This window comes from Nannospalax galili, unplaced genomic scaffold (assembly GCF_000622305.1).
Source record: "Nannospalax galili isolate Female #2095 unplaced genomic scaffold, S.galili_v1.0 scaffold824, whole genome shotgun sequence".
NCBI classification, from domain to species: Eukaryota; Metazoa; Chordata; class Mammalia; order Rodentia; family Spalacidae; genus Nannospalax; species Nannospalax galili.
This window is the reverse complement of record NW_008351697.1, coordinates 376,577-404,098: the sequence shown is the minus strand read 5'-3', so window position 1 is coordinate 404,098 and position 27,522 is coordinate 376,577. Positions and strand designations below refer to the sequence as shown.

At 40.5% G+C, this 27,522-nt stretch overlaps 1 protein-coding gene across 1 annotated transcript in view; it reads right to left on the bottom strand.

The window, feature by feature from the left end:
• Window positions 1–27,522, bottom strand: part of Cntn5 (contactin 5) — a 553,885-nt gene that overhangs the window by 337,781 nt on the left and 188,582 nt on the right. The window contains exon 6 of the mRNA XM_008848668.2: window positions 14,640–14,742. Within this exon, the coding sequence (XP_008846890.1) occupies window positions 14,640–14,742 (103 nt within the window). The remainder of the gene's footprint in view (window positions 1–14,639; window positions 14,743–27,522) is intronic.

The following is a 27,522-nucleotide window of genomic DNA, read 5'->3' as shown; positions in this document are numbered from 1 at the left end:
TTTGTATGACGCCCTCTGGGACATCTTAAACTTTGTTGGAAACCCCAAATAAATATCTTTATTCCCTAAACTGTAGCTTAGAGGGACATCGTGTCGCTTTTGTTGCAGAAGGGAGAGAAGGTTGCAGCTTGCCTTACAGAGGGCCTGGGAGCCGAGAGCGCACACAGCATGGGCCTCCTAGAGGTAAATATCACTTCTCAGGAGTTGAGTCTTAAAGTCTGGTCTAGTTTTGTCTCTGCTGCTGTGGTAGAACACCCTGACCAAAATCACCTTGTGGAGGAAAGTGATGACTGGCCTTATTCGTCAGGTCACACTCGGTCACTGAGGGAAGTCAGGGCTGGAACTCAGGCAAGGAACATGGAGGCAGAAATCATGGAGGTAAGCTGCTTGTTGGCTCAGCGGGTCACTCCCAGGCTCCGCTCTGCTAGCTTGCTTATTCAAAGTAGGGCCACCTGCCCAGGAAGTAGCACCACCCACAGTACGCTGGACTCTTCTACATATGTTAGGACAATCAAGAAAATTCCTCACAGACCTGTCCACAGAGCCATGTGAAAAAGACAGTTATTCAGTTGAGACTCTGTCATCTCAGATGACACTAAGCTGTGTCAAGTTGACCACTGGAGCTTACACAGTCTATCTAGAGATGTTTTTTCTTTGGGGGTAATCATTTATTCACATACGTATACATTCATCAACATACCCACACAGATATGTTTCCCTCACATAACAAATATATTAAACCTAATTGGAGCAAAGACTAGCAAGTACATTTGACTCCTACCTGTGAAAATCAAGCAAGGGGCCAGGGAAGGAATATAAAAAGTACTAACTTAAAAACAGAAAAGACAATGTCTACTTTATCGCCCTGCATAATAAAAAATACTCTAGCAAATGGTCATGAATTATCCAAAAAATAAATGAAGCATAAGGCAACTTAGAGCGAGCCACTTTGATTATATATTGTGTATAGAGACATATTTATTTACACATTTAAGTCCTACTATTAGAGTTTTAGCATAAGATATGAAACTGCAGAATGCCACTTCGCAGTAATGTTAAGTAATAAATGGTGCTGCAGAGATAAATAAAAAGCTGCCTAATATCACCTGTAAGACATTAATGTAAGATGTAGGTTGGACAGTGTGTTGCATGATTGTCTTATATTTCCCCCTTCCTTGCCCATCACAGCCGCACTGTTTACAAGTTTCATGATGCTCTGAGAGATGCACTGCAAAGCTAGAGATGGAATGATGTCTCTAGTTACTCATTTGGTCAGAAGATGGGAAGGACGAGTGAACTCTATATATGTTCTTCTGTGTCCTGGCTGTCTTAGCACAAAAGAAAGTTTTCTTCCACACCGACTCTCTAGCGAGGAACACTAAAGAAGGATACACAGGTGTGATGTATCCTCTCAATCTCAGAATAACCCTGGAACTGGAAGTAAAAACATTCTCCACACAAGAATATATGGAAGAGGCATTTATATCCTCAGTAGTGATTTACAAATATGCAGTACCGGGCCTCCCTAAAATTCCACAGGAAACATCCAACTTAAGTATGCAATTAATAAAAGAAATACTGAGCTGGTGGGAAACACTGTACAGGGTCATGAGGTTGAAGGATAATCAGAATGTCTACACATTGTGAATTCTTTGTGTCAATTATTATTATGATTGATAGTATTATTTTGGAAAGGAGAAAATAATAAAAAGTAATAATGAATTGTTTTTTCTTTAATAATACCCGAATAGATTATTTTAATCTTGTTGGAATCTATCTCGATATATATATGTGTGTGTGTGTGTGTGTGTGTGTGTGTGTGTGTGTGTGTGTTTATCTCTATCATCTAATTATCTGTCAATTAGTCAAACATTTATCTATGAGTACTGGGAGAAGACACGGGCGATCCATCACCCTGCAGCAACTTGACAGCTACGTGCTATAGAGAGCGCCACTCTGTATTCTAGGTCAGAAGCTGCGAGGCTCCATCGCGCCTCTTTTCACCAGTGCTGACTTCTCTGCACCACTAGTCTTGGTTAGAACATCATGCTTTGGTGGGACAATGCAGTCATGCTAGAATCTAAATATTAGCAGCAAACACTCTTGCTAAAACTTGGACAGATGGGAACAGACATGACCGCATGAGACCCAGCTTCTTCGAAACACCAGGTGTTGACATTCCAGTCTCTGTACCTACCCACATGTGGTCTCAGGTGTAGACTTCTACAACACAGAAGTTCTCCCTATTCTCCATGTAGATGTAATCTTACTGTTATGTTGCTAAGTGTGTTAGTCCTAATGAATAAATTTTGATCATGCAGTAAGTAGGAATGGATTTCAGAGATTTTTTTGTGGTGATAAAACAGATGAAGATGGGAAGGAAGAAGTAAATAAATGCACGTGAGACTCCACGTTTGGGGTGACTATAGCACCTCCAATAAAACAAAGCTCCGTGTGGGCACTTCAGCCTGAGTGCGAGAGCTGCAGCTGGGATGGAGTCCTGGCATACAAGCTTGAACCCATGAGCTGTCTAAGGTGGGACTGAATAAGATGAAATAAGTTAAATTAGGCAAGATTGATTATGCAAGATGAAATAAAACAAATTAGGCAGGATTCAACAGTGAAATTAAAACTGCAAAATATATACCAGACTCACTGATAAGAGAGCTGTTCAAAACGAGAGAGTCAGGGAACATCACACAGCAAAACAGGCAAGCTATGCGTAGTAGGATCTGTAGAAAACATGGGGGGTCATCCCAACACCTAGGCAATGCCAATAATGTCAACTTTGAAAGTACATCTATAGGCTCATCTGCCACAGACAGAAGAGGGCCAACCTAGCAGCAAAATGGAATTGTGCTTAAGACGCGTAAGTGAACTTGAAGTTTCAGCAAAGACCAGTGATGACGGTCTGAAATGGGACCGTTGGATTACTAGGGTTAGAAAGTAGGTTCTGTCAAGGGTACTAAGTCATAACTTTTTACTGCATAATCAAATTCTTAGTAATTGGGATGATTAAGAAAAAAAAAACCTTAACGATTGAAATGGCTCTAGTGATGTAATTCTAATGACCGCCATTAGAAAACTATCAATTGGAGAAACATTTAACTTTCTAGTGGAATTCTGAGCAGGATTTGGATTGGTGACTACATAAAACTAATGAAAATCTAATTCTGTAAGAAATCAAAAGGAAGAAACAGAGGCCAGAGCTCTAGCTTCAGAATCAAGAGAGCTGGTTTTGTGACTATAGTTTCCGAACTGGCCTTGCACATGAACATGAAAATCACTAAAACTTCATGCATAAATTTCGAACTTTGTGTCAAACCATCCTAAGGATCTCATATGCAATATTTAAAAATCCAAGTTGATGATCCATTAGGGAGTACTTGTTGTGGCTGTCATGAACCAACTAATCACAGACACATTGACAAGGCTTAGTTCACAGCACAGTGACTCAGTAAGTCTCATACTTGAGAGTCTGTATACTATGATAGATTTAAAAATTAAATGTTGTCAAAATATATCAGCTAGATTGGGATCTCAAAGAAAGAAATCCCAGCAGGTTTGCTGTTAAATAAAGCAACGGTTAGCAGCAGCAATGTGGGAGTTCACCAGCATTAGGAAAAAACTAAGGCTCTGGTAGAATGCAGCAAGAATTTTGGGGTGACAGACTCAGGAAACTTGTAGAAAACTGAGACTATTGGACTGGAGAGATGGCTCAGCACTTAAGAGCACTGGCTGCTTTTCCTGAGTGCCTGGGTTCGATTCCCAGCTCCCACATAGAGGCTAGCAACCGTCCATAACTCCAGTTCCAGACGATCTGCAGCCCTTTTGTGTCCTCTGCAGGAAGTGCGCGATGTACAGCCACTTACACACATCCAGGCAGTACACTCAGACACATAAAACAAAATATAAATAAAATTATTACAAACTGAAATCATCAGAGCTCAAAGTAAGGAAACTGAGATCAGAGGGAATACAAGATTTATATAACTTTATTCCTGAGGTTAATTCTCTGAGAAATATTACAGACTTCTAGCCACACTCTGATGTGAGACGCATCTAGGTCTATGCAGGAACTCATTTTTTAGGGGCCCTGAGATAGTTGATAACTTTTTGAGTTACTTCTTTTTATTAATCCACTGATGGTTAATTGAGGCTTCATGGTTATATGTCTGGGAATCATTTTGTTATGTATAATAGGTTAAAGTTACAAATTTTTGATGAGTATAACACTTAATATTCACTTTATGAATTTCAATATTTAAAGATTTCTGAGGTCACAATCCATATGCAAGGAAGAAATAATCTACGTGTAGGAGACTGACCGAAAATAAATCACTAAAAATGACCTGAGTAAAAATCTCAGCCAGTTTGGCATTATCTTTTGCTCGCACCATCCTGTCTTGTATTCTAAATTTTTTAATAGTCAATCATTGAGATATTTAATTCTTTCCAGAAATCTTGAGCTATGTAAAATGAGAATTACCCATAGTGCCTATGAGAATCTATAGTACATTGAGAAGTACATGGTTTAGAATTTGGAGACCTGGTTTTGTCTCCAAAGCTCTCTTGATGTTTGGCCCACAGATATACACAGTTTACCACCTGACAGTTTAATTGGTCCTAAAACAGCCCTGGGGAAGTTGCAAATCTGAAGCCAGCTAAGTGTGATTCTAAATATGACTAATAAGTTGGTCCTGTGTCCCTGAAAATACACAACACATCTAAGGACAAAAGTCACTAGAGCAAGCCCTCTGTGGCTGGCAGCATGGAGAATGAGAGGATCGTAAAAAGCCTCAAGAGGAGAAGCTTCAGATACAGGCTGAACTCACAGTCCTGGTCTGGTCACTCTTCAGTCTCTGTCTCCCATCTACAAAGTGATGTCAGGATACAGACTCTGCAATCTCTAATGTTCTTTAAGCATCCATCACCACCCTTGGGTACCATCTGAAATCAATATGCATCCTTGGTCTCTGTAATACGGTGCAACCTATCCTTCACAAAATAATTGCCTTGAGTCCATAATGTACTATCCCCCATGAGATCTAAGCATGTATTGATTCCTACCCCCAGATCATCTGTCAATCTGAAGATTGGGTAATTTGATTTCAGTTTGATAGACAAATACCGTACGAGTCCAATTCATTTTTAATTCCTGCAGTCCTTGGTGACTGGTGGTTCTAAATAAATAGCATTAATAAATTATCAATCTGTAACTAAAGAAGAGCTTGTTTCAAGAACCTTGCCTGTCACAGACTATATGAGGAGATGCCTCAGGGACATTTGTTAGTCTCACAGTATGAAAGGTACAAAAGCAGCCATTTGTGACAGTTTGACCAAAGATCAAGGAAAAGAAAACAAACTATCACAAAAAACTGACCTTACTAATTGATAACTGTTACTGTTTTGTGATAAATATATATATAAAAAGAAAAAATGGTAAAAGCCCTGGTTCCCTAATAGGCATTTGATGGAGAGTAAAAGAGATGATTTGTAAATGTTCCTTAAGAGAGAGAGAAGAAGGAACTAAAGAAGGCAGTAATGGAGTGAGTCCTTCCATCTCGGCCCCTGATTTCAGATGAGCATGGAAAGGTCATTCACATAATTATTATAGTAACTGGTTCAGGGCCTTTTGAGCACAGCTGATCTGATTGTTAATGGCTGTAGAAGCAAGATAAGGAACATGTAAAGCTAAAAAAAGAAAAATCTGCCTATAACATGATGACCTGGCACTATTAGCTCGCAGGTTTGCCATAGTAGATAAACTGTTGTTTTGTAGCATATGGTTTTTTTTTATTACAGAGCAACCTCAAGTTTGCCCTGTGCATGGGGTCAGTGAAGCATCACTGCCACATTTTGCTTCTTTGTTCTTCGTACCTATTTGACATATCTAGCCATTTTCTGGAGGCTGCAAAAGATCACACGGTGAGATGAAGTCTGCCAGGAAACTGCAGCTAATGTAAATTGTGTATCAGGTTTCCAGGACCAGGACATGTAACCAACATCTGAAGGTATTTGTTTGACAAAACCAGAGGCTTTTATACAGTCCTGCTATGAAAGATCTGTCCCATTTCTCACCCCTGAATTCAATACAGTCAACATATTTCAGATCTGCCACATAGAGAATCACCCCAGGGCTAACAAACAACAAAACAAAACAAAACAAAACAAAACAGAGAAATGCTGTGAAGAAGACATGTAGACAGCTGTTCCCGGGCGGGGGTGGGGGGGACAGGCTAGATGTAGATGTGTGGTCATATGCAAGCTCTGAAAGTGGGGATCAGCTCTGAAGAAGCATGAAGTGTTTAATGGAGAAGTGGCATTTGATGTCAACTTTGAACTTGGAGCACAGGTATGGAGAAGCAAGCACACAAGGCTCAGGTAAAGGAGGGGGTGGGCTGATGAACAGAGGGCTTTGCAAGTGTAAAATGGGAATAGTGTCACTGTTTAAATCATGGCCTCTCCTTACTGGCCCTTTCTACCAATGTTTGCAAAGCTAAGACTAAAACTCTGCAAAATACATTTCTGTGTAGCCAAAAGAGGGCACTGGACACTCAGGGTGAGAGGGAACATGGTCCTGTTTGTTCCTTGTGAGCTCCCTCAGCTTCTCCTGTGAATGCCACCTCACCAAGGCACCTTTCCACACCACCAAAGGAATCTACTTGAGGTTTTCCAACCCTGCAGGACAATAGTCACCGAGTCATACCTCAGATACCTGGGTCCTAAAAGGACACTTCCAAGATACTATTTTGATTTACTTTATTTTTTTTTTGCATTTGAGACACAGCCTCACCATCTAAGCCCAGGCTAGCCTTGAACTAAGAATTCCCCTCCCTCTGAGGTGTGATTACAGGAATGTACCACCATGCCCAAATGGGATACAAATTTTTAGTATTTTAGCTTGTCCTCATCCCACCTCTGCTCTGGAGTTAGTATGTTTTCTGTGGTTACCAGCTCTCCATCTTCTAAAGTTGAAATTGTCACCCTGCATTACTAGCTAACATCTTGTATAGGCTCTAGTTAAGAACTAAGCATGCACAGTTGAAAATATCACCAGCTTTCAATTTTCCATGACTCTTGACTGTATAGGCTCTAGTTAAGAACTAAGCATGCACAGTTGAAAATATCACCAGCTTTCAATTTAAAAAAAAAAAAAAAAAAAAAACACTGGAAAAAAATACTGACTAGGCCCCAGAGAGAGTCCTTTGTCCCTTTATCTATGATTGCCTTTCAAGAGCGTTGTGGCCAGCAGGCATCCTGGTCCCAGTCCTTTTCACATACTCTTGCTGTTACTGAGCCTTAGGTGTAGGAGCTGCACAGGAGATGTTTCAACCATGCTCATTTATTCTCTGCATTTTGACCAGTGCGGATTTCCATAATCATCTCCAACTGTTGCAAAGAGAAGCTTTTTTGAGGAGGGATAAGAGCTACACTTATCTCTTTGTTTAAGGATAAATATTTAGCATATGGTTAGAAATTATGGTGGTTTAGGGAAATGGCAGTGGTAGGTTCTCCTTTGGAACCTATGACCTCTCCAGTCATGGGTAACTGACTAGGTTGTGTCGTCTAGACATGATGGGGAAGCTACAGCCATGAAATCTCAACAATTTGGTTGCCTAACCAAGGCCTGCATAATGAGAACACCAGTTGACATGCCAACATGTTGGGGAATATTTCACAAGACCCTACCTCTAGATGAAGAGAGAAAGGCAAACAGTGACTCCTAAGGGAAAGAATCAGTTTTCCCTAGTGGTGAGACCCCTGATGGGTTATCTAATCCCAAGCGGTCAAAGCGGTCAGACCAAAACACACGTACATGTTGTTAAGGTTCAGATAGCCCCGCCCCCTCACCAACAAGGTCTCAAGGACTTCTCAAGCTCCTGAGGAAAGGGACCCGAGCTGATAAGCACCTTGGTCTTTGAAGTCAAGAGAAGCAGACTTTTCTCCACTGTTTGGTCAACACAGCAGGCTTCCCCTTTGATCTCTAAAGAGAACAGGTTTTAACAGTCCCCAGTCTGGCTCTCCCCACCGCCCAACTTTAAAAAAAAATACATCTTCCCACCTTCTGCAGGAAGCAGAAGCCTCCCTTTTTAAAAGACCCCAGCTTAAGACCTGGGCAGACATTTTCCTTGCCCAGAAGGGAATCTGTCCCATGTGTTACTTTGCTAATAAACCCTATTTTGATGGAGTTTTATCTGTGTCCTGGTGCCTCCTCCTCCATTCGCTCATTCTCTGCCAACTTTTTACCTATCATATGTGAGCAAAACTACACAGGCCCAGTAGGTTATATAACAATAACGACTTTAAAAGAGGTCAGGCAATTGAGAGGGAGTAGGGGAACGTGGGAGTTAGATGGGGTGGGGGGAGGGAGGGTAGAAATGATGTATATACAGAATTCATGTATGAAATTCTCAAAAAGTAAAATAAATTTAAACAAAAATGTGCTCCAAGTTTAAGAGCAGGCTTGGGCTTCTCAGAAATGCCCTTCCTCTCTAACTCTGGAGGGAAGCCTCTGCTTCCACTTCCGCATGTGCCACCAGCCAGCTTCAAATATTATGTAAAAATGTGCTTGTCAGCAGTCAGCTAATTCAGTCTTCCTGACACTGTGCTACTACTGTTCATATTTTGTCCAAGTGTGGGGAGATGAGCAACCAGTAAAAAGACTGTTTAAAGTTTTCATTTCCAAAACGGCCCTGGATCATGTCTCTGCTCTTAGTGAACATTCCATCTAAATCATCAGAAGAGAAGTGGGCCTTATTAAACCCTTACAGCAGCACGGGGAGACCTTCCACTGCATCTCCCCATAGCCCATTTTCACTGTAACAGCTTATTTTGTCAAGAACATCTACAGTACTCACAATCTAATTTCTCTGGTTTAATACCAGGCTGCTGGAATTTCACTCCCTCTCTACCTTGTTGAAACTGGAGAACAGCTTGTGGGCAATCTCTTGATAATAACCTTCCATATGTCTGAAACAGCCTTTTCTTTCCAAAGTAATTAATCCCTCTCCATTTTTTAACACCTTGCTGTATTTCCCAAGCCATTACATACCTCCATCTCCCTGTGGATCATACCGAAGCACACTCCATTTTTCTGGGAAATACCTTTTACAGAATTGACCACTACCGACTAGAATCTGTCACAGACACTTTATGTGCTCTACACTCAACACTGTGCAGTTCCATTTTAAAAGCAGTTTCTAGGAGTGAGCTAGTGTATTCTGGGTGTTTTCTACCACAGCAGCCTGTAGAGAAACTTTTTTTTGTTGTTGCTAAATTTAGATTTAACTAATAGTTTCTTTAGAAGAAAACTTCAAGTTGATTTTTCTTAACTTAAAATCAAGTCAATAAACTTTGGTGTTGTTAAAAGTGTTAAATTCTTATCATCTAAAATAATTATTTTCTTCTACTTACCTGTAAGAGTATAGAAAACTATGAACTTTTTAAAAAGCTATGTGTGTGTTACCCACATTAATTATATACTTGATAGAAACTGAACATCTTTAGAGACAGAACACAAAAACGTAAAATATACATTTAAAGAAGAATCAAATTCTGTGAGCCAGAAAACTGTCCTTACAGCTATAAAGTATGATCCTTTAGCAGTCACAGCATTTCCCAGTTTACCCTGTCAGTCATTCACATCCCCCGTCACGAAGCAGCAGAAGTTCAAGGGAAGAAAATCTGCTGTCACTTTGTCTCAGTTAAAAGTCAAAACAAGAATGATGGGCAATAAATGCAGTAAAGGGTGACCAATGGGGGCGGGCAGGTCAGTCAAGGTACACAGTAGTGTGTATGTCACGCCTGACACTGGGGTCAAGAATGTGCGATACCAGAGCCATCTGAACGAGAAGAGCCATAATGTTTTCTCTCCGACAATGAGATCGTGCAAATTTTGGAGGCTAGGAAAGTGCATGGCACACTGTTGGTACTGAATGTCTTCAGACCTGGATGTAGTTCTTGATTCCTTCAAGATATGAAGTATACGTCTCACTGCAAGATGAGCTATGACACCATCTGCTTTTTGGCTGTTTATTAATATTGAACAGTTTTCCGTGGGACAGGTAGTATATCTGGAAGGTATTTAATTCAGTTTAAAACAAGATATAAATGGTGATTTCTGATAGAAAATCTAGACTGCCTGAGTATGGCCAGGTTGGGAACAATAATACTTCATATTTATGTTCTTTTGTTTTAACTCTCAGCTCATCATTGCAACAAATACTACTTTCTGACATATATATATATATATATGCATATGCATATTTACTCTGTCTTTCCTTTAGCCTTTACCTATAATAAATTTCTGTCCTACGCTCAATCTCTCATGTGAAAACAAAGATCAGCAGAGTCTTTCTTGGTGTTTCTAAGTATTACTTGAGCATCATAATAAACAAGGAAACAAAAAGCAAAAGTTTGGTTATACACGATGGATATGTCTTAAAGCTCTCCTGCGGTGTGCCCGAACTAACAACACTGTGTGTAAACTTTTAAACGTCTATTATGAAGATAGATCTCATGACAAATGTTCTCACACAATCAAGAATAAGGAGAGGAACAGTAAGTCTAAAACAAAGACTTACATGACAAAAGGAGGCAAGAAGAGGAGGCAGAGGTGAGCCCGAGGCATGTGTATAATCACGCGGAGTGACAGAAGCATGGACTATATGTACAGAGATATCATGGAGGGAAGTTGAGAACAAAGCCTAAAGAATGTCAGTGAAAATTAAGCAGTTGACTTAACTGGACTCAGTATTTATGAGGTAATTAATTTCACCAGCAGTTATTTCCTGAGTGCTGTCTTCCTACTGCACGCTTCAGAACGTAAGGGAGATATGAAGAGGAGGGATGCAGTCAGGAGTCCTGTCCTCATGAGTCCACCAATGTCCTGAGATGGCCATTCTTTACTCTGCCATTTTATTTCCCCAAATGCTCTTCTCCTGATGATTATACTCTCTGCCTTTCAAACTAACTTTGTTGGTTAATTCCAAGTTACCTTAATGGGAGACACCAGAGGAGATGAGGTTTAAGGAACAGAAATCAATGGGTGAATTTCCTAAAGTATTTCTCGTCTGTGTTCATGGCCACAGAGATGACACCTCCTCCCGGGTTTGCGCTGTCCTGCTCTGCATCTCCAGCTCTCCCTGGTACTAGGTTCATCAGCTCCTTGCAGGTAATAAAAGGCTTGTAATGATCCTACTCTGCAAATGCTTTGCTTTTTCCTTTTGGTTCTCCTAAACCTACTCACAGATCTTCAACTTGACCCACTAATAGGTTCTTTTAAACCCTTTGAGTAGTATCTTGCTTCCATCTGGGTTCCTAAGTGATAAAGATTCATTTTAGATACCAAAACATATATGTATAATTTAAAATTTCATTGAGGATATTGTAACTAAAAACTCATATCAGTTTCAGATACAGGTAAACAAGTATGAGTTAATAAAATAATGATAGGTGGTTTCATTTTTCCTTTTCTTTTTTTTAACTTTTATAAAAATTTTATGGTGAATTTCATACATGTATATAAGGTGATTTGATCAAATCCATGCCCACTACCTCCCCTCCAACATTCCTCACTCTGAAGAGGTAACCCTAAAATCTTTTAGAGATTAGATACAAGCTCCCAAATGCTTTTGACATTTTTGGCCTTTGGGAACAGAGTATGTTGCTAAGAGGCCTACGGGCATTTTGAATTTTAGCCAAGAAACTGGATCCTTTTCTTTGGGGTCCTTTTTACCCTAACTGCCTAGCCAATTATTATAAGAATTGTGGACACTTTTTAAAACAAAGATTATTGTATATGATTGTGTGTATGTGTATGAGAGAGACAGAGACAGACAGAAAAAGACTAAGACAGACATTTTGACTTTTCGTCAAGATACTGGCTACTTTTCTTTGGGGTCTTTTTACCCTAACTGCCTAGCCAGTTCCTACCTCCTATTCTTATCACACCATCCTCTGAAGGGGTTACCCAAATTCCCAATAGGGAATAGGGACGCAGACCACTCTGGCTTCTTCCATGCTGAACAGGGACACAGGGATAGGTGGTTTCTTTAAGAAATTAGATGAAGGAGCCAGTGTGGAAACAACATGAGTTCCCAGGCTAGCAAAGGGCAAGTCCAAAGGCCATGAGACTGAAAGAGCTCCTAGGGCTCTGTTCCAGAATTTCAGAGCAATGTATGAGGAACATCTGGTTAAATCACTCTATGCACACACAGTGAGCTGCAGAATAAGCCTGTGTGCTTAGATCCTGACCGACAAGTGATGGATATGGAAGTTCTAGGAACAAAGGCCCACCAGAGCCACGCAGTTGTGAGACTGGGGAGAAGCTCGGGTGATCTGTGAGCACTGAGCAGCTGCTCAGATGCTCATTTGAAATTGCTGTGACCATGCTGGGATTCAGCGATGATCTACTTCACCTGATGCTACGGAGGAATTAAGACACGTCAAGACGTTCTGTTTTGAGTCCTGCATATATTGCTCATGAGGTTACCAGTCAGTTTAGGTATCACTACGGTTCCTCATAAAGTTTCTTTTCTCCCTTGTCATATCTCAAAGAAGGAATATCAAGGGTACATCACACAATTTCTTGACTGAGACAGTGCGTACTTTTATGTCCTTTTTCAGGTTCATTTGTTCTGGGGAGGGGAGGAGAAACAAAGAAAGAATGGAGATGTTGCAGAACACAAAGAATTAAACAATATAAGTGCCTTGGACTGCTAGGTCCTACCCAGAAGGAGACTTCAAGCATCAATTTACTAAGCATATTTCAAGGCTCCCTCAAACCAAATACATCTAACTTATTAAATAACCCTGCCTGGGGAGAGATTCTACATTGTTTTTCCTCTATAAATCTAGTTTTCTAATTTGTTTTACAATATGACCTCTCGTTTTTGGCTTTGGCACAAATTCTGGCATTTAAGAATAATTTAACCGTAGGATATACTGAAACCTTTGAAATCCCATCAGAACATATTATTTTTCCATTTATCAGGATTAAGAGTCTTATTTGAGTTGTTTCCAAGAATAGTTGATATTATAAGATGGAAAATGGCAAAAATACTAATAGATTAAAGGTATTATTCAATCTTATGTGTTTAACTAATACCTTTGTATTTCGAAGACTTCCTTAGATACCCATCCTAATGCCTTCTACTACATCTTAGTTTCTTAAGATATACTTCAATTTGTGAGTATCCTATCCTTAAAAGAAGGACTACATAGAAACTGATTTTGCTTTGTGTGCATCATGATTTGGGTAAAGTGTACAGATATACCATCTCCCTCACCCTGGAAATTGAAACACATGGTGTTGATGGTATTGTTTCCTAAAACTCTAGTTAAATCTCTGCTCTTTACTAACATTTTCCTCCCCCACAGGCTAATCCTACCGTTACAAGAACATTTCTAAAGCATGTTTCATCTCCATGTTATGCTGTGGGAGTTAGTGTAACAAAACTGAAGTTAAATGATTAGAAACTCTGATAGAAATGCATTTATGCAAATTATAATTATAGATGTTGAAAGGACCCTGAGGTCTTATCCTAAAAATAATAACAGCACTGTGTTTGAAATAAATCATAATACTGTAATCAAATATGATTAGAGCTCTGCTCCCGTCTTTCATCCCACTGTCCACGCTGTAAACAACATGGACAAGCCACTACACTGCATGGGGTTTATACCCCCAGAGACAGGACAACAGGATCGGTCAGCACAGCCAGCATGAAGGCTTGCTCTCCTTTGTCTTTTATTATCTGGGGGATGTTGTGGATTAAAAACATTCACAGCTGTGCTCTCATGCTATTATTTTCAGGAGACATCGAATAACAAATTAGATCTCTGTTTCTCTTAAAATTTTGTTGCAATGTGCATGTCTGTGTGTGCGTGTTTGTGCATATGGGGAGGAAGAGGAGAAGCTCAGGCACTTCCTCAGCTCCATCTATTTTTTATTAAGACAGGGTCTCTCCTACCATGGAAGTTGGCAAGTGGTCTGGGCTAGGTGGCCAGAAAGCCCCCTGGATCACCTGTCTCTACCTCCCCTGAATTGAGAATAATAAAAATATCCCACAATGCCCAGATGTGTCTATGAGAGTTCCCTGATCAAACTCTGGTCCTCATGCTTGTAAGACAACCACTCAACTGACTATCTCGCTACTGTTATTTAAAATTATTTTTTTCTGTGATACATGGATTGAAATGGTCCATACTAGGCAAGCACTCCACCACTGAGTCTCCATTCCTAGTCTACATGCCTAGTTTTACAGTTTTCTTAAGCCCTTTCAGAGTCTACAGCTTGAACATGAGGAGCAGGTGGGACTTAGGCTTTTATTCTTCTTCCCTCTGTGTCATGGGAAAATGAAATTAAAGGACATCCTGAAATTTTCAGATGAGTAGATAGATGTAAATTCCTCTGTAATCTGGAAACATTTGCTGTAAGTTAAAACAAGTTTTCATGCATTGTTATTCATAGTAATGACTAGGCAGCTCAAATGAAATGGCTAGTTGTCAATTCCCAGCTACAGTCACCATGGGGCTTCTGGGAAAAAAAGAAACCCAGCAAAGTAAGTAATCCAAAAAGCTAAGTAATGTTTTAATAAACAATTGGGTCTAATTATAGAAGACTGTGTACTTACTTGCCCAGTGCAAAGCACTCCATCTTAACAGTTGTTCCCTGAGCAGCTGTAACCGTGAACGGAAAATGGACCTCAATTTTCGGCTCATATTCTCCCATCACACCTGGGAAATAAAGAAGAATCTTTAAGTGCAGAATGAATGTCACAGCTTCTTTCTAATCCTGGAGATATTACACTGAAAATCACTGTAGTTTGGCTGTTAGTATGTGTGTGATGACTGCTAAATTTTTTGATTCATTAAAATAAATATAAAAAAATAAAAAATAAAAAAGTAAACTTAGGCTCCATCATGGTGATGAAACCCTACTATTTTCCTAAGTATTGTTTTGCATGCCTGATACCATTTAAAGTCATCATTAGAAGTGTTAATCAACATAGGAACTTTACAGCTTTTTTAAAAAAAAGTTTTGCTTTGTTATTACTTGTGTGTGTGTGTGCATGCGCACTTGTGTGCGTGCACAAGTGTTGGGAGCTGCTAGTCTATTATGTATGTACATTGAGCTGTGGCAGGCTTGTTTACTGAGTTTGTGTTATGCACACCAGTACCTAATCTGCCTAATCAGGAGGAATGTGTTTATATGGAGAGACTCACAATGCCTGACCTGGAGGCAATAGTGGTAAACAAAAGGATCAAAGAAGGCTTTGAAGTATTTGACCACTCCTTGACCCTCAGATACAGGTGGGAAAAACAGCCGTTGAAACTAATTGAGTTCTTCTGTATAAAAAGGTGGAGCAGAAATAAACCGGGGCTGCAGTGTCTACTGTCAGTCCTCCCAAGCATCTTTTCTGTCTCTTATTTTTTCTTTCAATCCTCACTCCTCCTTTCAGGTACTGTCCATCTTGGCCAGCTGGCACCGGCACACAAGTGTATATGGGAGCTCATTAAAGAGGAAGTCAGATCCCCTGGAACTCCAGTTACAGATGGTTGTAAACTGCTTTGTGTGAGTGCTAGAACCCAAACTTGGGTCCTTTGCAAGAGCACCAAGTTCTCTTAATGACTGAGCTGTTTTCTAGCCCCAGTTGCTGATTTTTAACAAAGTAAATAAATATGAAAATTTCTCATGATAAATTGTTGTGTTTTATAAATGAGAAAGCTATCAGACCTTTACATTGACAAATAAATATTTTAATGATTCAATTTAATGTATTCTTATTTATATTTATTTTTTAAAACATTTTATTTTTATTTATGTGTGTGTGTCTCTGTGTGAACATGCTCGAGTGAGTGCTGGTGCCCATAGAAGCTAGGGGAGGGCATCAATCCCCTAGAGCTGGAGTTACAGATGGTTGTGAACCCTTCAATGTGGGTTCTGTGAACCAAACTTAGGTCCTCTGGAAGAACAGCAGTACTCTTCACCACTGAAACATCACTCCAGCCCCCTCAACTTATATTTTTAAATGCCAGCTGATTACTGCTGGATGAGGAGGTGCTTACCCTCTTAAACAGAGGGACTCTAGATAAGCTGACTAGACCCCAGTGAATGAACTTGCACTGAGGGATGTCTAAGGATACTAACTTGACTTGATAAGCCTTAACATACATGAAAGAATGCATGAAATCCAGTTGGGGGTTCTGTGGGAGGGTGTCAATAGGGAAGGAAGCATAAAGATGATTACAATTCAGATGTTGTATATGAAATATGCAAAAATTCATAACATATTCTGTTCCAAAGGCCAAAAATGTCAAAAGTATTTGGGAGCTTGTATCTAATCCTTAAAAAATTTTAGGGTTACCTCTTCAGAGGGGGGAATGTTGGAGGGGAGGGAGTGGGCATGGATTTGATCAAAACAGCTTATATGCATGTATGAAATTCTCATTAAAGTTCTTGTAAAAGTTTAAAAAATTGTCTATAATATATAAGGCATTTTTGTATGCATTGTGGAAGTTACAAAGATTAATCAGTTGTATACTGTGCTCTCAAGAACTCAATAAACATATTTTTTAAGGAAAACTAACATGTAATCAAGCTACACATCAAAGGAACATTTTCCATGAATAATGTATCTTTTATTTATAAGCATTACATACACTGGAGGATTTTAACAGGTGAGGAAAAGGATGAGAGAAAAACAGTGCTGCAGGAACAAAGACAAGAGAGGGGAATCTCCTGGGAGAGCAAGCGAGGCTTTTCTGGCTTGCTGGTACATGAAGGAAAGAAATATAAATTTAAATAATATCCAAATAATAGAGAGCTTTGATTATCAGAGTGAAACTTCCACACTAACTATAACTACCTTGAGGCTTTGGGGATTCTAATCATGGGCAGAGATGTGGAGATGGATATATGTACTGGACTTAGAAGAGGCCATCAAGTCACTCACATTATCCAAATATTCCCAGAAGTAATGAAGAGGGGCTGGAGAGATGATAGTTCGGTAGATGGGAGCACTGACTGCACTTGCAGAGGACCCATGTTTGGTTTCTATCATCTACAAGGCAGTTATCAACCATCTAAACTCCAGTTCCAGGGGTTCTGATACCCTCTTCAGGCCTATGTGTGTACTGCACTGTGTCCTGAATAGCCTGTTTCCTCCAAGGGGCAGGGCCTGCTGAGGAGAATTGACTATGGAGAGCTAGTCATGGGAGGAGGGGCTTTCTGTGCCATCTTGGATGGGAGCTGACTGGAGCGTGGTGGCCAAGAGTGCAAGAACAAATGGCCCGGCAGCATTTACTGATCTGGGGTGAGACTGTGGGCCCATGAGGTGTGGGCGAACGCTAGCGGTGACTATGGGTGGGCTGTGGGAGTGATCTGGAGTGCCAGGCTTGTGATCTGGAATGGCAGGCTCACGATATGGAATGGCAGAATCTGAGCCACAGCGCAGAGCTGGGCATAGAGTGTTTGTTCCTTTGTAAGTTACTCCCTCCTCACCAAGGGCATAAACCATTATAAATTCACATACAAATATGTTATATGGATTGTCTGATAGCGCAAGAGACGCTGAGAGAACTTGGGCGACAAAATTGGCACAAGTTGGCAGGATGAGGTTGCTAAAAATAACAAACCACAGAAATTTGGAAAAGCTAGAGAGCTGATGACAGTGCTGATGTGGTTTTTACAATGGATTATATAATATGTAACTAAAAATAGGCCAGCCATGCAGAAGCATGGGTCACAGTCGTGTTGTAAATGTGGGGGTATGTTGTGGGTATGTGAAGATTTGTTAAAGGTTGTCCAGAGACTGGAAAAATCTTTTATTGGCTCTGGACACAAATGAAGCATGCAGAGAGGGGGCGTGGCCACTTTGCATAATAAAAGATGTGCCCCAGGCAGGGGAAGCTGAAAAGGCCAGGGAGGTCCTGGCAGATTCAGTTGCAGAACTTGAGAGAGAAAAAAAATGGGACATTTTAACTTATGTAAGGTCCAAGGACTCTGGAAAAAAGACAGATAATAATGAAAAGGGAAATGACCTAAAAATAAAAGTAGCTAAAGCTGCCCCTCAGATTCAACCACTGATAGATAGAAAAGGGGAAAAAAAGCTGACTGTGCTGTAGCTAGGAAATATACTATGCTAGAACTGTTAAAATTAGGAAAAACTTACAAACAAGCAAGCAGAGAGCCCCTAGACATGTGGCTTGTGAGAGTATGGGACATGGGAGCAAATGATGACAAACCCTGCAAGTTTGGAAAAAGCTAGAGTGCTGATGGCAGTGCTGATGTGGTTTTTACAATGGATTACTAAAAAGAGGCCCACCATGCAGGAGCATGGGACACTGCTATGTTGTAAATGTGGGGGTATGTTGGGGTATGTGAAGATTTGTTAAAGGTTATCCAGAGGCTAGAAAAAGTTTTATTGTCTTTGGACCCAAATGGAGTGCCCAGAGAGGGCAGGGCAGCCACTTTGCATAATAAAAGATGTGCCCCATTCAAGGGAAGCTGAAAAGGCTAGGGAGGTCCTGGCAGATCCAGTTGCAGAGCTTGAGAGAGAAAAAAAACAGGACACTTACACTTGGGTAAGGTCCAAGAACTCAGAAGAAAAGACAGATAATAGTAAAAAAGAAAATGACCTAAAAATAAAAGTAGCTAAGGCTGCCCCTCAGGTTCAACCATTGATACAAAAGGGGAAAAAAAGCTAACAGTACTGTAGCTGGGAAATTCTTCTAAAAAAAAAAAAAAAAACTAGGAAAAACTTACAAGCAAGCAGAGAGCCCCTAGCCACGTGGCTTGTGAAAGTATGAGATATGGGAGCAAATGATGTCAGTCTAAGTCTTCAGAAGCTTCACAACTTAGTTATATAACTACCCATCCATCCTTGTGATATAGGTTGTTCAACCTAGACAAATGCAGGGGGGAGCAGTCCTTAATGGGATAGCTGGTTGAAGACATTAATGATACATGGTCATCACAAAGGGAGACTAACATGATTGTCAGGGGCTGGAGGACTATAAAGGAGGGGCAGGCATTACTGAGAGAACTAGGTGTGAGAAAAGCAATATATGATGTCCAGTTCCATGGGCCAGATAAGACTGTGTTCACCAGAGATATGAAGGATAGCTTAATTCAGCTGGGGCCTCAAGAATGCTTTGGGCTTTAATGGTTTTACTAAGCCCTTTAATGGGACAGGATCTTTGTAAAGTGAGACAGGCTTTGGTAAATCTAAATGATTCTGACCAGCATGTAAAATGTGTTTGTAGAATAACAGAACATCCTATAAGAGATAGAAAAAAGACAAGACTGAAGAAATGGTCCACTTGGGTTACTCAAAGACAAATGTGGCAAGACTTATGTAAAGCCCAAATTCTCAGAAAAACAATTGATAGAAAACCAAATTAAGTACTAATGAGTTTCTGGAAGGCTTTAAATCCAGAACAGTTTACAAAAGGCATTCAAAAGATTAAAAAATGTCCCAGGGGTGGTTTAGAATCCTCAAGGATTAAAAAAGATGCATTTCTCTTCTGATATAGGCTATACTAGAGGTGGAAGCAGTTTTTCCCACCAATTCTCCCCCAGAAGCCAGGCATGTTCAATGGAGAAATGACAGATTTGGCTACAGTCAGGAGGCAGACCCAGGGCCTAACTCAGGAAACCAATAGGTGCAGTGGGGACAGGAGAAAACCCCTGCCTCCTTAGCCCAGTGCAGGGTCAGGCAACTGGAGCCAATACCTGTAAGTGTATTAAGAATAAAAGAATCCAAAGAGACTCCATGTAAAATCCCCCAAGTGCAAAATGACTCCAAAGGGATAACTAAAGATGGTAAAGAGCTAACCAAATTAATGCCTCGTATCTATGGTATGGCACCTAACAAGGATCTATGGAGAAAAGAGTTAATACGACTGGACAAAACCTTTCCATGCTGTGTTAAACCTTGTCTATGATTGATTTAATATATAATGTTAACCTTCCTTCAAGTGTTTTACAGATGTGAAATCCATTTAAAAGATACCTGAAGAAGCAAAGGCCAGCTATAGTTGTAAGATTTTGGGGAGTTTTATGGTTGGGTAAGATGAAGACAGAGACTCCCAAACTATATAAGAAAGAAAATCTACAGTACCAGGTATGGGTTGCCCCTCTATGAGCTGTTGGTCAGAGAGAGATCCTAGAGGGCCTCAAATTCACCAAGGCTTTTGCCATTAATGTTGGTTGTACACTAGAAAGGTCGGTAAGGCCATGTTGCTGAAGACACTGCATGTTGTGAGCGCAGGAGAAGAAGAGATGGAGCTGAGATGAAGCCAAAACCTCCATGCCATTGGATGGATGACATTCATATTGCCAGAAGGTGCTATGCAGATGGTTGGTAAAGAAAGGATCCTCTATGATTCTACTCAACAATGGACCCCACATGCTGCACACTATGGACATGCAAGTACAATAATGACTTGACCAACATACATATAACTGAAAAATTTCTAATTCAATAAGGCCTAGGAGTGGAACACACATCTGGTGCTGCAGACCAGGCCAACACCTTGTGTCAAGAAAGGCTACAGGCCCTAGTGGGGACATCATCACAAGTATATAGTTTAATGAATATAGTACACCTACTGGGATATCTTCTAGGCATTTGTATTTACATTCATGTTTATTTAGATGTGTCTACTTCCTTCCATTTGTTTTATAGTAGAAGAATCACCACTGAGCTAGATCAATGGCCACGGCTTAAAGACGAATAATGGGGAGACCCAAGAAGTCACTATTTGCCATCATATAAGTGAGATCATCCTACATCTGTCACTCCCTCCAAGGCTCAGGGACCTTAGCGGAAGATTGGTGGAAAGATTATAAGAGTGGAGGAAAGAGGTGGAGTGTGTCCCAAACACTCTGTTTCCTCTGAGGGGCAGGGCCTGCTGAGGAGACTTGACTGTGGAGAGCTAGCCACGGGAGGAGGGACTTTCTGTATCATCTTGGGATGGGAGCCAACCCGAGTGTGGCAGCCATGAGCACGAAAATGAACGGCCTGGCATTTACAGACCTGGGGCGAGACTACTGGCCAAGGAGGCATGGGCGAAAGCTCGCGGTAACTATGGGTGGGCTGAGGGAGTGATCTGGAGTGGTGAGCTCGTGATCTGGAATGGTGGGCTCTGAGCTGTGGCACAGAGCTGGGCACTGAGTGCTTGTTTGTAAGTCACTCCCCTGCCCAAGGTCATAAACCATAATAAATTCACATAAAAATATGTTATGTGGTTGTGAGCCTGTGCCAGATCTCCAGCCATGTGTGCTGGGCATGATGGCTCATGCCTTTAATCCCAGCACTCTGGAGGCAGAGGCAGGCAGATCTCTGTTAGTTCAAAGCCAGCCTGGCCTACATAGTGAGCTCTAGGACAGCTGGGGCTACAGGGAGACCCTGTCTCAAAAAGACCAATATCCTACTCCTCTCCCCCTCCACAATAATAATAAACGCACATATATATATGTTACGTGGTTTATCTGATAGCACAAGAGACCCTGAGAGAACTTGGGTGACATGTGCGCACACAGATGCATTTACATACATGTAGGCAAACACTCATAAAATAAAAATAAATTAGTCAACCTTATAATGAAGAGCTAACAAAGACTCAAAGTTCAATTATAATAGTCAAAGGCAGAGAAAGGACACTAGATGAGCACAACCAAGAAAGTGATGAGCTGATAAAACAATGTAGCACAGGGGGAACGGGTGTGCCACTGGCTGTAGACACTAAGGTGTGAGGATGCCTGATAAAAAGAACGGAAATCAGCTATGGCAAAGAAACTGATGGATTTCAACTAAGCAATATTGCTGGGGGTGCAGCTCAATTGTAATGCTCTTGACTCACAGGCACAAGGCCCTGGGTTTGATCCCCAGCACCACATAAAAGATCAATATAGAACTTTTAAGTTTGAAACATGAGCTATACAGATGTGAGCATCTGACCACACAGTCCACAGAGAATGCAATCAGAAAAAGTTCTGCATAGTCGAGAAGCAGCGAGTGTCACCACTTAGAGATGGCAGTGCACACCATCTGCAAGTTGCAGTGCACACCACTGCAGAGCTGCACTAGCTGGGGCCTGGTGGATTTTGGGATTTAAGGTTATCAGGTAGTTCTGGATAGCTTTCTCCACCAAAGCACCAAGGGAAAACCAGCTCATTTAATACAGACTTTTATTCAAGGGAACTGAGCCTGTGTTTGAGGATGCTGGTGTTTACGTATGCATGTTTTTGTAGGTCTTTGTATGAATAGCTCTGAGTGCAATTGTATGTATGTGTGTAAGATGAAAGAGGAAGGAACGTAGACAGTAAAATAGGTAATGTAAGATACGGAGATAAGGTACACTGGACACACAAAGGCTAGTAGCTCAGAGAAGAAAATCTATGTATGTACATGCAACTGTTGTTGTAAGGCATTTAAGATAAATAAAACTTGAAGGAAAAATATGCACAGTTTTAGAAGGAAAGTGACTGAGCATTTAAGAAGATTATCCTTGCATTTTCACATTAGTTTTTTTTTTTTCAAATTAATTACATTAGAGAAATTTCATTACAGAGATTCGGCTCCTAGACCAGGCTCTGCTAATGATCAGACAGTACCAACCCCGGCAGTCTAGTGACCTTTCAGTTTCATTTTCTTAATATGCAAACTGAGGGGATAAAGGGAATTACCATTAATACGATGTCTACTCTAACAGGCTAACTCTCTGGATTACTTTCTACTCTAATCTGTGCTGCATGTCAAGAGCCTGATAAATTGCAAGTAAATTCAGTGATTAATACAATTACATAAGTCCAACCAGATGTTTAAGCACATCTCTAGTCTCTATCTTCTTCTCAATAACGATCTCTTATGCTTCCAAGTACTTTTTTCTCTGTCCTTCCTGCAACACTTTCCAACTTCCTTCCCTGATGTCCTTCCCCAGGCTCTCCTTTACCCTTACATTACTCTTAGGATTTTCAGTGGCAGGATCTGGTATAAAGTCAGCTGAGTGTATCAAAGATGGTAAAGTTTATTTTAAAGCCCTCTATTTCTAAGCCCAAGATGAGGAGGATTCCTAGGCCTTGCTAGGCATCAGTATAATGACTGCCTTTGCTCAAGTAAAGACATCTTCAAAGATATTATCCGATTTCCTCACCCATTCCTAAAACTGATTCCAAAGTGTTCTCCTTTTCCTGTTAATCTGATGATTTTCAATGAAGCTAAAGCCCTTACTTGCATAGTCCCTGTGAGTGCTCACAGTTCCTGAGTGGCACAGGTCATCATAAAGAAGCAATGCAAGTCAATCCATTTTTAGAAAATATGTCTATGTAGGAAGTTCTAGAAAAGTCTTCAGAGTTCTCAGGAGAATGGATTCTGAATCCCCAGCACTCCCATATTTATTTTGGTTTCCTTTCCCAACCTAAATAAATATTTCCTGCATAACCCGATTTTATCTTAACACATTGTATTCATTCTATGAAAGCAACCAACTAAGCATATATATTAAAACATAATGAAAAAGTCTGAATACGAGGATTTAAATTACAATACCTAAGTTGAGCTGTGCTGTAAGAAATTATACTGGTTCTTTTTAATTTTATTCATATAGCCTGATATAAGTGCACACGAGAAAGCATTTTAGTTATGCCTAGCTCTTTAGCAACTGATCAAGTTCAGCAATTAAGTTTTACTTTAAATTTCATGGGGTAATTATGTTAGAGCTAAAATTGACATAGCCATCAGTATGAGGTTTATTACATTCACAATTTTAATGTCTCAATTCATGTGTATTTTAAATAATAATTCTTTACGTTGGGTAGGATTTGATGCAGACAGAAAAATGAAATAGACTGCAGAGATACTAGGTCGGAGATCAAAGTGTTGGACTGGTTTCTCCAGGCAAAGTAGCTCTTTGAGCCTCTGGTCACCCCTTGTATCAGCTGACTCCTGTGTAAAAGGCCCCATAATATGCTCCGTGTCTTTTCCACACCTGTCTCTGACTTACATGGCCGTGCTGCTTTAGAATTCCATGCCATTAAGATGACCCCAAATGACCGCAGTTTTTAATGAATGGAAGCCTTCCAGCTGGGTCCATCACTGTCCTCTGTATCTTTATGGTTGTCGATTTTCTTATCAGGGTGCTTTTCCCTAAGTGGAAGCAACTCATAGCCGTCTTTCTCCACACTTAATACTAGACATAAAGCTGATGACATCAGAAACACCTGGACAGCTTATTGAACGTTTAGAATACAGGGTTCCCTTCCTAGCAGTGAAGGGCTTTTGCGGATGGTGCCAGGAACTCTATTCTGAACAATTTCTCTGGGTGATTTGATGTACACTAGGAAATTCAGAGTTAGCTCAGTTTTGTCTATTTTTTTATGTTTCTTGCCATTCTGAGGATGAGAGTATGGCATACTATCTTGCATGAAAGGGTTTAAAACATCCTGCATATATTGGTGACTTCCTAGGGCTGGGACTGTACAGAGATCACCCCTCCCTCCCAGAGCTGGGCTTGTCCTGAATTGTAGGGGACTGAGTCTTGTTGGTTGTGCTATGCAATAGTGGGTCTGCATACCTCAGATGACCCATCTGATACTCACATTCACAGAAATGCTCATTTCTAGGGTACAAGAGTTGTGTCTAGTAAAATTTTAAATTTAGGCTGAGCTAATGGCTTTAGAATATTCAGCAGTTTTCTTATGATGGGTAGTTACATTTTTATTTTCAACATATTTGCCAACCATATTCAGTTTGATTCTTGTCTTTCAACAATAATAATTTTCCATCATTTCTTTGAGAAAATACTACTCCCATCTTCTCTAGTCGTATAGTTGGAGTTAAGAGGAACTATGTTCTTATACAAAGTCTGCCTTTCTGGTTATAGATATCAAGTTGCTGTGGATATCTGAGTCAAGCCTGGATGATCAGATCAGCCTCTTCTATTTTGCATGTATGTTGATTTCTGGGTGTGTAGTAAGGGTGTGCTATTTTTTCAGTGAGGGACAGAAGAGAATCCAAGTCTGCTCTTTCTTGGTATCTGAGCTACCACTGGAGCTTTAAGTTCTTATGTGATGGTTTGAATGAGAATGTCCCCCATAGGCTCTACATATTTGAACATTTGGTCAGTTCTGGGCTCTGTATGGAGAGGGTCATGGAACCATGAGGGATGTGGCTATGCTGGAGGAAGCACATCACTGGGGATGAGCTTTGAGAGTATGTAGCTTGTCCAGCTGCAGTATGGCTTTCTCTGTTTCCTGTGCCTTCTTGAAGATGTGAACACATTATGATATGATCATGAGCCCATGGGTCCAGAGAGTGAAAGTGATGTTTTGAATGAGAATGTCCCCAATAGGCACCGAGTACTGTATTACTTTCCCCTGACTGGTGGTACTCTTTGTGGAAGGCTAGGAGATGTGGCCATGCTGGAGGAAGTGTATCAGTGGTAGTGGGCTTAGACAACTCATAGTCATGGCCCATTCCCAGTTTGTGTTCTTGCTTAGTTTTCTGCTCTATCTGCCTCTGCCATGCCTCCTGCCATGATGCGTTCTTATCCCTCTGTAACCGTAAGTCAAACAAACTCTCCCTCTGTAAGTTGCCTTGGTCATGGTGTCTTAATGCAGCAACAGAGTAAGTAACTCATGCACCACAGAAAAATCTATTCTGCTATTGAAGAAAATTAACCCGATCTACAGGAAATCATTTAATACTTAGACACAGAGAAAGAAGGGATTGTTGGCAGTATGTCACTTCTACACAGTTTACCCCCTACTCTTCTCGCCACGAAACCAAGTGAACTGCTCAGTGAAGTTATTTCAATCTGAGTTTCTCCATTGCAACAGAATTCTGCCTGATAAACTGCATATAAGACAAGCAGTGATGACCTGATGCTAGGTTCGATCTTTCTCCTTATTCAGATTCTGAATCCATCATGTCCAAGACACTGCCATAGGCAAAGTGACAAGACAGAAGGCTTAGGATAGGGACTAACAACGTAGTATTTTAGCCTTCTTCTCATTTAAAGCATTTACATTCTGGAGAGACTGTAGATGCTGATGGAATAGAAAACACAGGCTGTCAAACACCATTACAAAGGAAGAAGTGTGAGAAAGACTCAGAGGAAGGTAGGAGAAGAGAGGTAGGGGAGATGGAGTACACAAACATGGGAAACGCTGTAACCGGGTTGTGACAGTGAGTTTGCAGTTAGATGCAGTGGTGAAGCTTTATTGATTCTCCTGTAGGAGGGACAGTGTTAGTAAAGGAATAGAATTGTGAGTCTACCTGCTGGGTTTAGTGGGTATTTCATTTTGTTGCATACGTTATGAAGGTATAGTATGTGTATTTAAAAAAATGAGTTGGGGCTAGATGATGAATAATATTTGCTGATATACTCTATCATTCCTCCATAAAGATAGCGCCAATAAGAATAAATTTGTGTGAGTGCTTACAGAAATGTTGCTTAAATAGCCAATAGTCACAAGGTTTAATTTAGGAATAAGTTGTGATGCCTAGCTTTAATTGTGGAATTTGGCACAACGTAGAATCACCTGGAAAGAATCTTAATGAGAGATTGTCTACATTGGGTTTTCTGTGAACATACGTATTTATGGGGAATTGTCTTAATGAAGTTAATTTACGTGGGAAGACCCAGCCCACTGTAGGTGGGATCATTCCCTAAACAGTGGTTCCTGAATTGTGTGAGAGTAAGAAATGGAATTGAGCGCAAGCACGCAGGTATGCATGTGTGCATGTACAAGTGAATCGCTCTCTGCATTTGACTGTGGGTGTGAGCTGCTGTCTCAAGCGCGTTCTGCTGTGACTTCCACACAGCGACGGGCTGTAACCTGGAAGTGTGAGCCAAGTAAATGCTTTCTCTACTAAGTTGCTTTTGTTCGATTGCAGAAACAAAACTAGGTCAGACATGGAGTTAATATACATATGATTTTGTCATCAGTGATCTCATGTTGATAAACTAAACACGTAAGGAATGAAGTGAGGGTAAACCCAGCATAGGCACCAAAGAGAAGTCCTGGGAGCTGAAGAATGGCTTTCACACTGATATGAATATAAATTACTTAAGGAAATATCTGTGTAATCCACAAGAAATGTATGTGATAGTAGAGTTCTAGAGATTATGTCATTTATTAGGTCAAGTTTCATTTTAAATTACTTCTGTCATTGTCTGGGGGAGACAGCATAAACGCACAGCACTTGTGTTGCATGAGTGCCCTGGTGAGGTGATGAGTTAAAAATTTTAAAAAGTAATAGTAATAATAATAAACAGTGGCCGAGATGAGAAAGGAAAGAAACAAATTACTGACAGTGCACATTATATCTCCACCTACCGTGCTGCGTGTGACACCTGTCACTCAGTGCCCTTCTCACCACACAGTAAATGTGACAACATGCTAAATTTCAGGTACACAGTGCAGTTATTAACCATAGCCTCAGCTGAAATGTAAAGACAACCATAGAACTGATCTGAATCCCAGTTTTCCACAGAAAGGATGATGCT